This window comes from Sycon ciliatum, chromosome 4, assembly GCF_964019385.1.
Source record: "Sycon ciliatum chromosome 4, ocSycCili1.1, whole genome shotgun sequence".
In the NCBI taxonomy this organism is placed as follows: Eukaryota; Metazoa; Porifera; class Calcarea; order Leucosolenida; family Sycettidae; genus Sycon; species Sycon ciliatum.
Genome location: NC_088646.1, coordinates 23,470,002 through 23,483,773, shown reverse-complemented (window position 1 = coordinate 23,483,773; position 13,772 = coordinate 23,470,002). Strand labels below are relative to the sequence as shown.

Genomic DNA, 13,772 nt, shown 5'->3' with positions numbered 1-13,772 from the left:
GCTCTGTTCTTTCTTGGGTGCTCTGTTCTTTCTTGGGTGCTCTGTTCTTTCTTTGGGTGCTCTGTTCTTCGCCGGCACCCGACAGTACTGTAGTGTAGTGCAGAATGAGATTTGTATTTCAGCAGCCGAGTAGTACAGTGTACAAGGAAGATGTGCGAAATCGTATGTGATTGGTTTTCCGTGCAAGTTTCCTGCACAGCACACGTAGTATACAATAATTCTGTGACCAGGATGACAGTTAGCAATTACTCAGTGATCTAGAGATGCTCAGGATCATTCAGCAGCTGGGCAAGAGCACAAACCCACATACATGTACCCGCAAGCATGAGCAGTGTCTTAATGTGCGTAAAGGCCGGCACATACGCAGCTTTGCCACGGTCTCGTGCTTAGCTAGGCATACGTACTCCACACAAGGATGTGTGAAATACACACATGCAGAGCTAGGACGACGAGATGTGTGACAGCCGTGACCGAATCGCATTGATGCCTTCCGCTTCAGAAGGCAGGGAAACGTCAGAGAGTGCTTCCGTCTGAGACTCGCGAACGGCCATCTGCTCCTGTCTCCGTTGCTGCGCCTGGTGCTCTTCCTCCTGTTGCCGTCTCCGTTGCTGCGCCTGGTGCTGTTCCTCATGTTGCTGTTGCTGCTCCTCTCTTGCCAGCCGCTGAGCCACTTGAAAGTCACTCATCTCCTAATGACACAATCAATATTGCCCGCAAATGCACACATACACCTCAGACCTCAGACCTGCCCATCGCGGAAGCGATGATAGCGAACAGCTATGTTAGACATAGTAACTTGTGCTGGGATTACACCATTCAACGGCTTGCAAGGCTGATGAATTGACCGCCACTATTTTCTAGCCTGGTATCCACCACACAGCTGATTGAAGTGACTTTTCTGGCCAGTGAATCCCTATTTTTCCATTTACACATACACATACACACACACACACACACACAAACACATTCAGACTCAGACATGCCCATCGCGGAAGCGATGATAGCGAACAGCTATGCTAGGCATAGCAACTTGTGCTGGGAATACACCATTCAACAGCTTGCAAGGCTGATGAATTGACCACCACTAATTCTAGCCTGGTATCCACCACACACGCACGCACGCACGCACGCACGCACGCACGCACGCACGACGCACGCACACACACACACACACACACATACACACACACATACACACACACATACACACACACACACACACATACACACATATACGCACATATGCAGAGCTCACTGACTTGTCAGTTTGAGCACTCTGGCAAGGTACGTTCGGGCCTGATTGGAAATTTTTATTTCCATTGCTATCAGGTTCGGCCCCATTTCCTCTGTGCTGCGCTGATGAGTTCAAAAAGAACGAAACAGCATGCTGTCCGCAGATTGAGTATTTCGCTCCTGCTCTTGTAGCAGTTGAGCACTCTTGCATGGGGTAGTGCCTTTGCTGTTTGCGTTATGCAGAGCTCACTGACTTTACAGTTTGAGCACTCTGGCAAGGTACGTTCGGGCCTGATTGGAAATTTTTATTTCCATTGCTATCAGGTTCGGCCTCATTTCCTCTGTGCTGCGCTGATGAGTTCAAAAAGAACGAAACAGCATGCTGTCCGCAGATTGAGTATTTCGCTCCTGCTCTTGTAGCAGTTGAGCACTCTTGCGTGGGGTAGTGCCTTTGCTGTTTGCGTTATGCAGAGCTCACTGACTTGTCAGCCTGTTTGAGCACTCTGGCAAGGTACGTTCGGGCCTGATTGGAAATTTTTATTTCCATTGCTATCAGGTTCGGCCTCATTTCCTCTGTGCTGCGCTGATGAGTTCAAAAAGAACGAAACAGCATGCTGTCCGCAGATTGAGTATTTCGCTCCTGCTCTTGTAGCAGTTGAGCACTCTTGCGTGGGGTAGTGCCTTTGCTGTTTGCGTTATGCAGAGCTCACTGACTTTACAGTTTGAGCACTCTGGCAAGGTACATTCGGGCCTGATTGGAAATTTTTATTTCCATTGCTATCAGGTTCGGCCTCATTTCCTCTGTGCTGCGCTGATGAGTTCAAAAAGAACGAAACAGCATGCTGTCCGCAGATTGAGTATATACACACATACGTACACACATGCACACACAAACACGCACACATGCACACACATGCGCACACACGCACACATGGCGGGCAGGATATAGCCTTGCACATCCCATTACGTTAAGCAAAACTTTTGGGCGAGTATTCTTGGACTGGCACACTGTTCATGGCTAATTGGTGTTCATGGCAAGCAGGTACTGTGAGCGTGATTCCCCTTCACTTGAGGAGAAATAATGGAAAGAGGGCTCAAAAAACAAAAATAGGGAGTTCACTCGAAAAATCAAATTCGTGAGTTTTGCATAAAACGCTAGTTTTTCTAAACCGGAAAGATGTGAGAAACAACCTGTGGAAATTTGACTCCAAATTCCAAGGCAATCTAGAGTTATAGTCGATTGAAGATTGGAAATGGGGGCCAAACAAGTCACAGAAAGCAATGCAAGTATGTATGTGGACGGCGTGGTTTCCGTCCAGCACTGCACTACTGTATCTGGTGCGTACATTCAGGTGCAAAGTGCGGGGCGAATGGGCGATACAGGATGTGTGCATGCAGGCCGGGCGCGCCCGCCTACTCGCACAACTCACACGTTTTCACCGTCAACGCTTCTACAACGTGCGCGCAGTTCACTCGATTTTAGTCATCCACCACCAGGAAATCGCCGTGGGCTGGTGTCCGCGATCATTTTCCTGCTACCGCGATGCAGTGCGAGCCTAATGCTGTGTTCACAACTGGCGCGTGTACGCGTGAAACCACGCATTTGTGCGTATTTTTGCAGGCTTCCATGCGCATGGAAACGCGCCGAAATGGAAATTCCAACATGTTGGAATTTTCAGCGCATATCAGGCGCGTACCAGCGTACATGCCAGTCACCTTGACTGGCGGGGTCAAAACATTAGTACCCGAAGGCGTCGCACGTCCTAAATACGAGTCGAATTGCTGTTTTTTTTGTGAAAGCCTGAGCGCGTGTTTGGGCACGGATGAACCGCTAGCTCACCGCGTCCCCGCGCCCGTTGTGAACACAGATGTTAAGTGTTCTATAGCACATTCACCAAATCTGGGCCCCATAGGTTTTTCACACTCTCACTTTCTTATTCAAGATCGTGAAGTCGATGACATAATATCTGTGTCTTAAAAAAATACATTTTGCACACATCTTGATCAATTTTAACCGTATTCACTTAATCTTAGGCTTAGAATAACGGCTATCATAATATATAGGTCAGACATATGATAGCCGTTATTCTAAGCCTAAGATGAAGTGAATGCGGTTAAAATCGATCAAGATATGTGCAAAATGTTTTTTCAGACAGATATTTTGACAGATCGCGTACAATATGCATTGACACGATACGTATGGTACATGTATTGTGCAACACATGGTTCCGCTGCTGTTCCTCCGCTAGAGATCGACTGCATGCGTGCTATGCCGCGTGAATACAGCCTCTCCAAGCTGCTTGATCCTGGGCCATCACAGAGAGTTCCTCAAAACGGTGCACATACATGTAGCTTTAGTGTATCAGGGGCCCCGATTTGGCGAATGGACTATAGTATTATGATGAAGAAAGGAAAAGGACAAAATGTTAAGAGTTATGACAAACTGTCCACAACCAGATCGCATACAGTCAGCGAGTGCGACAAAACATTTTGTCCTTTTCCTTTCTTCATCATAACTATATTGGCTCACCATCCGAGTTGGACTATAGAATCCTCTTGTTTTAGACTAATTCGAGGCCGCTGAACACGAAAATCGGGCGTTCCTCGTGGCATCTGGCCGAGTACGCATCTGGTCGAGATCAGTTCTTTGTTATGTCTCTGCGCAGAGCGCGGCAGTCTTTTTGTTCAAGCAAGGCATGTGTGGCATCAATGGAAAGGCCATGACCTCAGCTACCTAAAAATAGCATCGACAAGGGAGTACTGGCCACGGGATCAGATGGAAGCGGGCTCGAAGTCTGACCAAAGAGCTGTTATATGGCCCCATATAGAATGTGCACGCGAGTTGTGACTGCAGTTTTCGCCTGACATGGACCGGAACTGAACACCCTGCCAAGAAATGCGGACAAAGTCAACTCGTCTCAGGGGTGTAGCTGGTCGGGGTGGGGGGGGGGGGGGGGGGTGTGCACGGCTGCATATGTATAGGAAGGCTCAGTGCCAGATTTTTACAGCTCATCCAGCCTTCCCGTACCGTCAGCGTCAATCGAATGTGAATCTTCATTGCAACCTCAAATCCGAAATTTGGTCATTGGCCACGTGGACTTATGAGGGTATGTGGCACTTTCCGCACCATTGCAGGTATGTGTGTGCAGTTCTGCCACTTCACATACCTGGAGTCTGTTCTCTTGCCTCTGCCTTTCTCTGTCCTCTGTCTCCTTTTGTGCCAGCATTTCAGCAGCCATTGCTCCCTGTTGGAGATCACCATCCTGCTGCCAGACTTCATGTTGCAGCTGCAGCGCAGCGAACTCTGACATCTGTGCGGTGTGCAAGACAAAATGAATGGAGACAGCGGAGAGTGGCACATGAAAATACAGAAATAGATTGTGTCGCTGTGACTGCATCCGTGCAACAAGAAAGGCTTTAAGCTATGAAGTAACTTGCATTCGTGTGTGTGCGAAGCCACCGATAACATGCGACATTGTAATCTATCCAAAAGCGGTACATGCACTAACTAATAACTATTATTTTACACACGTTCTTGAAGTACATGTAGTACAACTGAGGATTGGTGGTGTAGCTAATAAGATCAAGTAGCAATAGTAGCAGTTGTTGTTGCTCTTGTATTTCCCCTTTCCCTTTAGTTACGATATGCCACTGATGATTGTGAAGAGAAAACGTTCTAGACACAACACTTTCTTTGGTTGCAATGTTTGTGATATGAGCACATTTGCGGAATATTGTTGATCACTATAATTAGGATTGGTATTTACTATTTATGCAGCACTTTCAAGTCCAATAGGTCAGAATGTTTTCACACTTGATCCTGCTCATGACCGCTGAAGGCATATGAACGGAACTGACTCTGACTACTAGTATTGGCCACCTTACCATCCCCCTTTCCCTCCTACCTACACACAGAACAACTGTTACTGATTATCAAAGTTAGATATTCAGTAACACTTCATTACTGATCCCATACCTTAGGGCGCATTCACACCACGGGATACCAGCAAAGTTTTCCTGCCGGTTTTAGCGTGAAACGTGAAGTGTTGCATTCACATCTACCAGTATCTGCATGGGTTCCGGGGTCAAATTACATGCTATGAGCTTGTCCGATCCGACTACTCGGATCGTACTCATGCTCTTGGTTTGAAATTGTATTTTAAGGAAGATGAGGATGGATGCTGTTCTTGCCCAGTCTCCTGAATGCAACACGTTCTCCGCTTTTGCCTGAACCTACTTGAGTAGTAGAGAGCATTTGACACCCTCAGGGTATCTATCTTCGTCGCCACTTTATTGCCGGTCACCTCCCGCCACCCTTCCACCTTCCCCGTCACATTCAGTTTCTCGGCAACGAGGCTATATTTCTCAGACGCCTTCAGAGTGGATCCGCTGGCTCGAACCCACACCTGCTCATAAAATTTCATCAAATTAATCTCCATGTCCGCAGAAAACAGCGTTGGGGGCATTGTGACGAAAAGGTGAAAGAAAGCCGAATGAGTTTCAATAACAAACTACTTCAGTCTTCAGCAACACTCGAAAGTTGCCTCAATCTCGCACCAGTAACACCAGTAAAGTGTTTCCGGGCCCTCAGAGAGCCCCCGGGAAAATCTTACTGCCTTTATTGCTGGGAAAGTCACGTGAGCCCGCATTTCAAAAAAATGTCATGGCGACTTTCCCATTACCGGTACTAGTGTTCTATCCCTTGGTGTGAATGCGCCCTTTAATAGGTGATATTGTGTCTCATTGTTCTCCACTAGCATACATCGCTTGTAGATCTGCAGGCAGGTAGTTATAGGTTTGAGAGCTAGCGCCGGCTCCTGCACTTGCCATGTGAGCTCCAGACGGCGGCTTGGGCTTAGAAGCTGGAGAGCTGTGTGGAGAGTGGCTCATTGCTCCTGCCACTGACGCACCATGGAAGGGCGAGCGCTGAGTAGCAGGAGGTGTTGTCGAGTTGGGTCCATGTGCTGGCTGTGCTGGCTGTGCTGTGGTGGGCCGGGCAGGAACCGATCCAGTGAGCGCCTCATCAACTAGCAACACACAGCACACAACACACAACACACAACACACATCACACAACACACAACACACAGCACAGAACACACAACACACAACACACAACACATAACACACAACACACAACACACATCACACAACACACAACACACAACACACAACACACAACACACAACACACAACACACAGCACACAGCACACAACACACAACACACAGCACACAACACACAGCACAGAATCAATAGTGTTACTGTAGCCGTGCATCTTTGTTGCGATCCATGAGAACTGGAGGTGTGGTCTGAGTTTGCATTGCATGCACGAAATGTATGACCTCCAACTAATACTTGCCCTGTATGGAGAGGGGACTGGGGGGTACAAGAGCAGCAGCAGCAGCAGCAGGTTCAGTTCCCAAGTTTTCACCAAGTATGCCAGTCAGAGAGATGCAGTGCCACGCATCCAAGGCAAGGTGCATGATAGGTATATTTTTAAAGGGGAAAAAAAGATTAAAAAAATATAAGTTACACTATACATGACTGTCAGCATTGTGCCATAGACTCGCTCTCGAATCTTTAAAAATACTTAGTACATAACTTCCCAACTCATTAAACGAATGCTGCTCCAATTTACAGTTGTTCGCTTGTTTGTGTCAATGCCTGGCCAAGCTGGGAACAGGCTGGCCAAGCTGGGAACAGGCTGGCCCTACCTTACTGAGAATAGTCAAGTACAGTGATCAACGAATGAACTGAACGTGGAGACAATATGCACAGTAAGATAATGAACTGCTCCATGATAGTATTTAAAATACCGTAAAGTCGCGGATAATAGCCGGGCTTATAAGCATATAAGCCGCTTTCTGCATCAGGCTTTAAAGGGGAAGTATACCCTAAAATCAAATTTTCACCAGTTGTAGTCTTCTGGGTGCTGAGTCGAATGGTCTTGGTCCAAGGAAGCTGCGACGCTCCCTTCCTACTTGAATCCCAATCGAACCCACGCACTTCCACCGAAACGGGGTGACTGCGCCCTACTAGATAGGGATTTGTATGCAAAATCTCACTAAAAGTGCTATGTCGTTCTTATAAAAGCACAGATGACCGCGATTGGCCCATATGTTGTAGTCTTTTGGACGCTGAGTCGACTGGTTTTGGTCCGAAAAGGCTGCGACGCAGCGTTCCTCCTTTATTCCCAATCGAACATGGTTGAAGAAGCGGTCACGTGCTCCTGGGTGCCCAAATCACCTGGTCACCACGCCAGCACTCAGCAGACGACAACTTTCACACCAAGGTTCAACTCGAGTGACAGGATTGCACCCAAAAAAGGTCAAACAGGCTAGTAAGTTGTACCCTGCAGGCACGGTGACCAGGTGACTGGTGTACGCAGGAGCACGTGACCGCTTGTTCAACCATGTTCGATTGGGAATAAAGGAGGAACGCTGCATCGCAGCCTTTTCAGACCAAAACCAGTCGACTCAGCGTCCAAAAGACTACAACATATGGGCCAATGGCGGTCATCCGTGCTTTTATAAGAACGAAATGGCGCTTTTAGTGAGATTTTGCATACAAATCCCCATCTAGTAGGGCGCAGTCACCCAGTTTCGGTGGAAGTGCGCGAGTTCGATTGGGAATAAAGGAGGAAGGGAGCGTCTCAGCTTCCTCGGACCAAGACCATTCGACTCAGCACCCCGAAGACTACAACTGGTGAAAAGTTGATTTTAGGGTATACTTCCCCTTTAATGCAAACCAGGCTTGTATGCAAACCATGCTTATATGCACCACTGAGTTTTTGCCAGGCTTGTATGCACATCGGCACGCGTAGATCTACCACTGACTACCGGTATGGCGGCAGTTTTACTATGCACCGTACATAGCGCATGCACTCTTGACCTACCCGATCCGCGCTTGCATAGAAGCCAGGCTTCTACGCGCGACAGGCTTATATGCATTTGACCCGTTTGATTTTCAGGCTTCTATCTGGGATGTGCTTGTACGCAAACCCGGCTTTTATCCGCGACTTTACGGTATTGTAATTATATACATACCATGCACAGAACAGCATGTAAGTCTAGAGCGGCACCAGGGCAAAGTTCTGCTTTGAAGCAGACAGGCTTTTTTTCTAAGCGTGCTGCGACTCATGGTTAATTGTGAAGGCGTGACCTGGCACCGGGGTAGTCATAGTAACGTGGATGTGGAACATTGTATTTTGGTCTCTGGTCTCTCCGGTTGGTGGATCTGATCTATATTAATCTGACCACATCATGCATTTAGGAGGTGCATCTGACACCAGGCCTTACGGGGTAGTCACATAACACTAGCATGTCAGCGGGAAGGGAGTTCTCGTCCTACCCATTACCAGGGTCCGGAATATTTAGCATGTACAGTACCTTGTAGAAACCTTTCTTATTGCGCACCCTCATGTCTCATGTTGGGCCCGGCAGGCCTAAAAACTTGCTGAAACATACATTTGATTTGCCAGCGTGAAGAGACCGGTATTGGAGTGTTGGAGTGAGGTTTCATAAATGCATGTGTACCTTGTATGCACAGTTTTTGTTTCTTCTCTTCCAACTCGAGAAGAACCCATCCTTGGGAGGTGATTTCTTCACGCAGGTCACATCTTCTCGTTCCCAAAGACTCAGCCTCTTCGTTCAAATCATCCCTGTGCTGTTCAGCCATGGCAATTTCCTTCTTTAGACGAAAGTCGGTGTCAACCAGCTCCTGGTACTCCTTCTCTTGAGCTGCAAACTCTTCTTGCCTATGAAAAGAACACAATCAAAAAGCATGACGGTATGTGACATGTTGTGGCGTACTGTATTACATAATATGGAGCGATAATTATGATCTGTGTGCCAACTTCATTGCATTGGGGAATGCACCTAGTTGAGGCAACTCTCACTGCCCAATGCCCCCCGCCCCCTCCCACAATGTTGGTACATAATTATGCTGCACAAAAGCTACACACCGCTGCCTTACCGAACCTTAAACGCGACATCCCTCTTTGTAAGTCCTTCGCTGAGTTGATTGACACTGGCCTCTCGCTCTTTCAGAGCAAGCTCCTGTTCATGCAACGCTCGTCGAAGGGAATCCAGATCAGACCGATCCTTCTTCAACATCTGGTGCTGCTGCTTGATGGATTCTTCCTTGTCATCAAGGTGCCTGTGCCTCTCTTCGATGTCGGTCGGTGTTATCTGTGATGTAAGCGCTGGTGGTCTGCCACTGACAAAGTCTACAGCACAACCACGCCACAAACAAGCGATATAAAAAAAGGTAGTGGACACATTCAGCATCCCCCCTCCCCAACCCAACCCCCATCCATCCCCCCCCCCCCCCCACACACACACCCACACATGCATTGTTCGGATCGTGACTTAGGCTGTGTTTACATGAGAAATTTCAACCCGGGTTGAAAGTCTGTACGATAGACAAAAGAGGTGAGCGTTTACATGAAGACAGTTGACCCGGGTCAAATACTGATATGCCGCCAAAAGTCCACTTCTACAGTCCTGTATGGTCACGTGAATCCGTTCGCGCGAAATTTGCATGTGCAGTGCTGTTCAAACCTGGCGCGAGCTACGCACAGAAGTACGTTTGTACGATTTTCTTGACCCGGGTTGATTTCAACCCTCCCCTTGGGGGGGAGGGTTGAAATCAACCCGGGGCAAAATTTCAACCCGGGTCAAGCGCAATGCGTCATGTAAACGCGCCATTCATTTTGTGTACATGGCGGGTTGAAATCTGACCCGGGTCGAACTCAACCCGGGTTGAAACGCTTCATGTGAACACAGCACAGCCTAAGCGCATCCTGGCCAAAAGCTACGGAGTGCAATGCACCTTTATCACTCTCTTATCACTCTTCTATATCGACCTCCACTAATTCTCGTGATCCTTGACTGGTCCTATATTACCCATATCGCCGCAATATCGACCGCTTGTATCGACCGCTTGTATCGACCACTTAGGCATTGTAATCTTTCGACTTTGGAGGGACTTAGAATTTTTCTCTCCACTTCAAAAAGAAAATTTGAAAGAAAGAAGACAAAGGAAGAGAACAAGCAGGATTCGAACGCACAACAGTATGAATCTCAAGCAACCCCTTATACCACCCAGCCACTGTGCTGCAGATGTTGAACTCTGTTGTTCTTACAGTCTTGTACCCAAAATAGGCAACATCCTATGTACACTATAGTACAAATGCTATACTAAAAAGGTTAGAATAGCTCCTAAAGGTTCAAATTTGGGGTTATGGCAAAGGAATCGTGATAAATAGGATATTGACCTCGACTTCGGTCTATATGGGAAATATAGGCCTCGTAAAAGACCTCGGCGGACCTCGGTCTTTTACTCGGCCTATATTTCCCATATAGACCTCGTCTTGGTCAATATCCTATACTTATTATTGACCCCCACAGAAACTTGTGATCTCTAAGCGGTCAAATATCAGCATATATTGACCGCTTATATTGACCACTTATTATTGACCACTTAGCCCGAGGACTTAGAACTTTTTCCTCAACTAAGAAAAAAATCAGAACTGAAAGAAGAAAAATCTGAAGCCAAACATTGGGATTCAAACTCAAACTGTCAGATCCTCAAAGAACTTGGGGGACATACTACAAGTGACAACTGGAAACTTCTGTTTATAGAGAAGTAATGTCCAATGTAAACGGCATATGTACATAAAGTACTATGCACTATTACAATAGTATTCCTTTCTTCCTATAAACACAGCTAAAAACAGTTTAGGTATGCTATGTCATGATAAATCTATTATTGCCCTCATAATCGGTCAATATATGAAATATAGACCTCGTAAAAGACCTCGGGGGGACCTCGGTATTTACTCGTTCTATATTTCATATATTGACCTCTTTAATCGTGCAATAGTAGATACGTACTAAGTAACTTCCAATACATATTCAGTATCACCAGCACCTTTCAAGCTACGCAGCCTGTATCATATCACCATAGCAATTTCACTCTTTTTTTTAAAGGTTGGAATGTTGCAAAAGAAAGATCCACGGGCAATATCATCGAACCTACCACACCTGTCTTTCCAGGACAGCTAGTGCCCTGCTGATTCGGGTACCAGGACTCACACATACACCCGTGGTCCCTTCTTGATACGGGTAAAGGAGAATTAAAAATTAACCCGTTGGCATAGGTGGAAACATAGTGCCAGTGGAAACGTGTTTCAATGAGTTACTCTGTCATTGTAGAGAGCGCATGTCGTGGAGGTGTGATTACTTCATTCACTCTGTCATACTTGAAACAAAAAAGGTATGACGGAGTGCGCCTTGGAGAACTCACCCCGCTCCGCAACTAAAGGCCCGTGCAGAGGATCGGGTCGCTGCATGTAGAGTTGCTGAGCTGCATCTGCAGCCTGCATAGCACCTTCTCTGCCAGACCTATAAGCCTGTACGGGGACATTACCAGGACAAGGAGATACTCCGTATTGATCTCCAGGGAGATGCATCCCGGCAGCAGGAGCAGCACCAGGCAACATATTATGCTGCTGTTGGCTGAGCTGGAATGTTCTGTAGCCAATGTCATCATGCGACGAGCTCAGTGCCGTATGATTAGCACCCTGATAACCACCAACACCCCTGCTGCTGCTGCTGCTGCAGGTGGTGGTTGTATGAGGGAGACCGTCTCCATAGAGCTGGTGGCTGTGCACAGGTCCAGAGCAGTACAAGTCACCGAGAAGAGACACAGGGCCAGGTGGTGGTAGCGATGCAGTTCCATCATCTTGATCAAGACCAGCTGGCTTGACTGCACCATCACTGCCGATGCCTGAGCTCATGGCCGATTTCTACAGGGGATGAACAACATGAAAGACCAAATCCAGCTGCTCGCTCTTCAAGTGGTGTTTGCTTCTATGACCAGAACACGTGGTAGAAGCCTGGCAACCCCTTCCCGGATACTCAACCCCAGCCATGCGCCTGTTATCCCAATGGCTGCGTTGTGGGTTCCCGATCCCAACAGACTAGTGCACATATAATTACAGGAGTGAGTTATAAAGCAACACGTGGGGTAAACCCAAGTACCAGCGCCCCTCCCCCCTTCTGCTCATCGGATGGCTTTATATGTACATGTACTTCAACAAGTCACACACAAGAGTATGGATGCGGGCATTACCACAGACCAAACGGTTGCTAGAAATATTGACTTACTGAGAAGAGAGATCGGCCTCTAAAGTGTGTGTGTGAGAATGACACGCTGTTGAAGACCTGTTGTTTGTACCCAGTAGTGGTGACAGACCTTGGAGCAGTATGGACAAGGAGGGTCTACTCCTTGGCGCTCAACTCAGCCAATTCTGCACAAGAAGCAAGGGACTCACAAGGTCGTAACGGTCTTCCTACAGTTTCGGCCTTCCTCATCTTGCTGGCTTCTTTTCATATTAATTTTACTTTGTGGCTGATAATGCTAAGGAATGGCGTAATGCAAGCGAAAACCGATAAGAAAGTTTCGACGAAAAATATTTCTGGTCATTTCCCGAAACTTTAGTAATAGTCCCGCTAGGCTACAGGAAATCCACCGGCGTGTGGTTCGAACTGGTGCGAGGTCTTTATTGGTTGAGGCTGGCATACTCACCGACTTCAGTCTTCAGTAGTTGTTGAAAGCCTCCAAACAAAGCGTCTTTCCGTCCCTTCTCCTGAGATGGAGGAGCAGCTGCACGACTCGACCTTGGCCGAGCTCAAGCTGATCTCAAGACCAACCTTTGCGGCTTCTGGTCCTGGGTCAAGGACTGGTGGGTAGATCTACTCAACGCTTCAGTTCAGTTCGATCACTTACTTCTAAGTTATCAGGTGGCCTTCGTCACGATGTTGACCAACATTGTGTTCGTTAGCAATCTCTGAGCCAAGCATTGGCATTGACTGTGGCAGCAAGATACAGACTCAGTCAGTAACAAAATGACTGCTTCCTTATCGCCGTATCTGGTATCGGACCCCCACTTTTAATTTTATCTCGTAGATCTACTCGTAGATCTACTCGTTGTTTTTTGTACATCTACTCGACTCGTACAGTGCTAGTCGATCTACTACAACACAAGTCATGTAGTCTTCTGCAAGTTCTGGGTCGTCCGTAAGCCTTGTTTGATGGTTGATCGGTTCAACACAGTGCGTTCTCCACCTTGTATTCACAGGCTATCAGTATCAACCGATCAACATGTCGTCCAGTATTGCACCCATGGCCCATCAGGAGCGCGGTGACATGCGACTGTCCGAGTTGACAGTGAATTTCAGGATGATAAGGATGATTTAACGGTTTGAACCAGAAATTCATTTAGTGGCAATGATGGGATTGTCAATGACTGTGGCTTTTATTGACAGTAACGGAAAACTGTTTTCCGCAACGACAGAAACACAATGTAGGCCGTTCAGCTAGAGTTAGTCTGAGTCCATACCATAGTATCGGTTACACCTGACCACCTCACGCATGCACGCATATACCGGCACAAACACACACACACACACACACACACACACACACACCTTTGGACCTTTGGAAAGCCCATCGCCGAAGGCGATGATAGCT

General features: G+C 47.3%; 1 protein-coding gene across 3 annotated transcripts; it reads right to left on the bottom strand.

Annotated features, from left to right (window-relative positions):
- Positions 1-258: 258 nt before the first annotated feature.
- Positions 259-13,238, bottom strand: LOC135815126 (putative uncharacterized protein DDB_G0271606). 3 transcript variants are annotated; one of them, XM_065328368.1, is made up of 8 exons: positions 12,828-13,223; positions 12,407-12,549; positions 11,544-12,045; positions 9,210-9,462; positions 8,771-8,991; positions 6,061-6,260; positions 4,401-4,544; positions 259-689 (listed from the first exon to the last, which is right to left on the bottom strand). In XM_065328368.1, exons 3-8 carry the CDS (start codon positions 12,034-12,036, stop codon positions 441-443), a joined length of 1,560 nt encoding a protein of 519 aa, XP_065184440.1. In that variant the 5' UTR covers positions 12,037-12,045; positions 12,407-12,549; positions 12,828-13,223; the 3' UTR covers positions 259-440. The 3 variants fall into 3 exon arrangements, with proteins under 3 accessions (XP_065184440.1, XP_065184441.1, XP_065184442.1); XM_065328370.1 differs by having other exon boundaries at positions 562-689; positions 5,996-6,260; positions 12,828-13,238; XM_065328369.1 differs by lacking the exon at positions 12,407-12,549 and having other exon boundaries at positions 12,828-13,233.
- Positions 13,239-13,772: the final 534 nt, after the last annotated feature.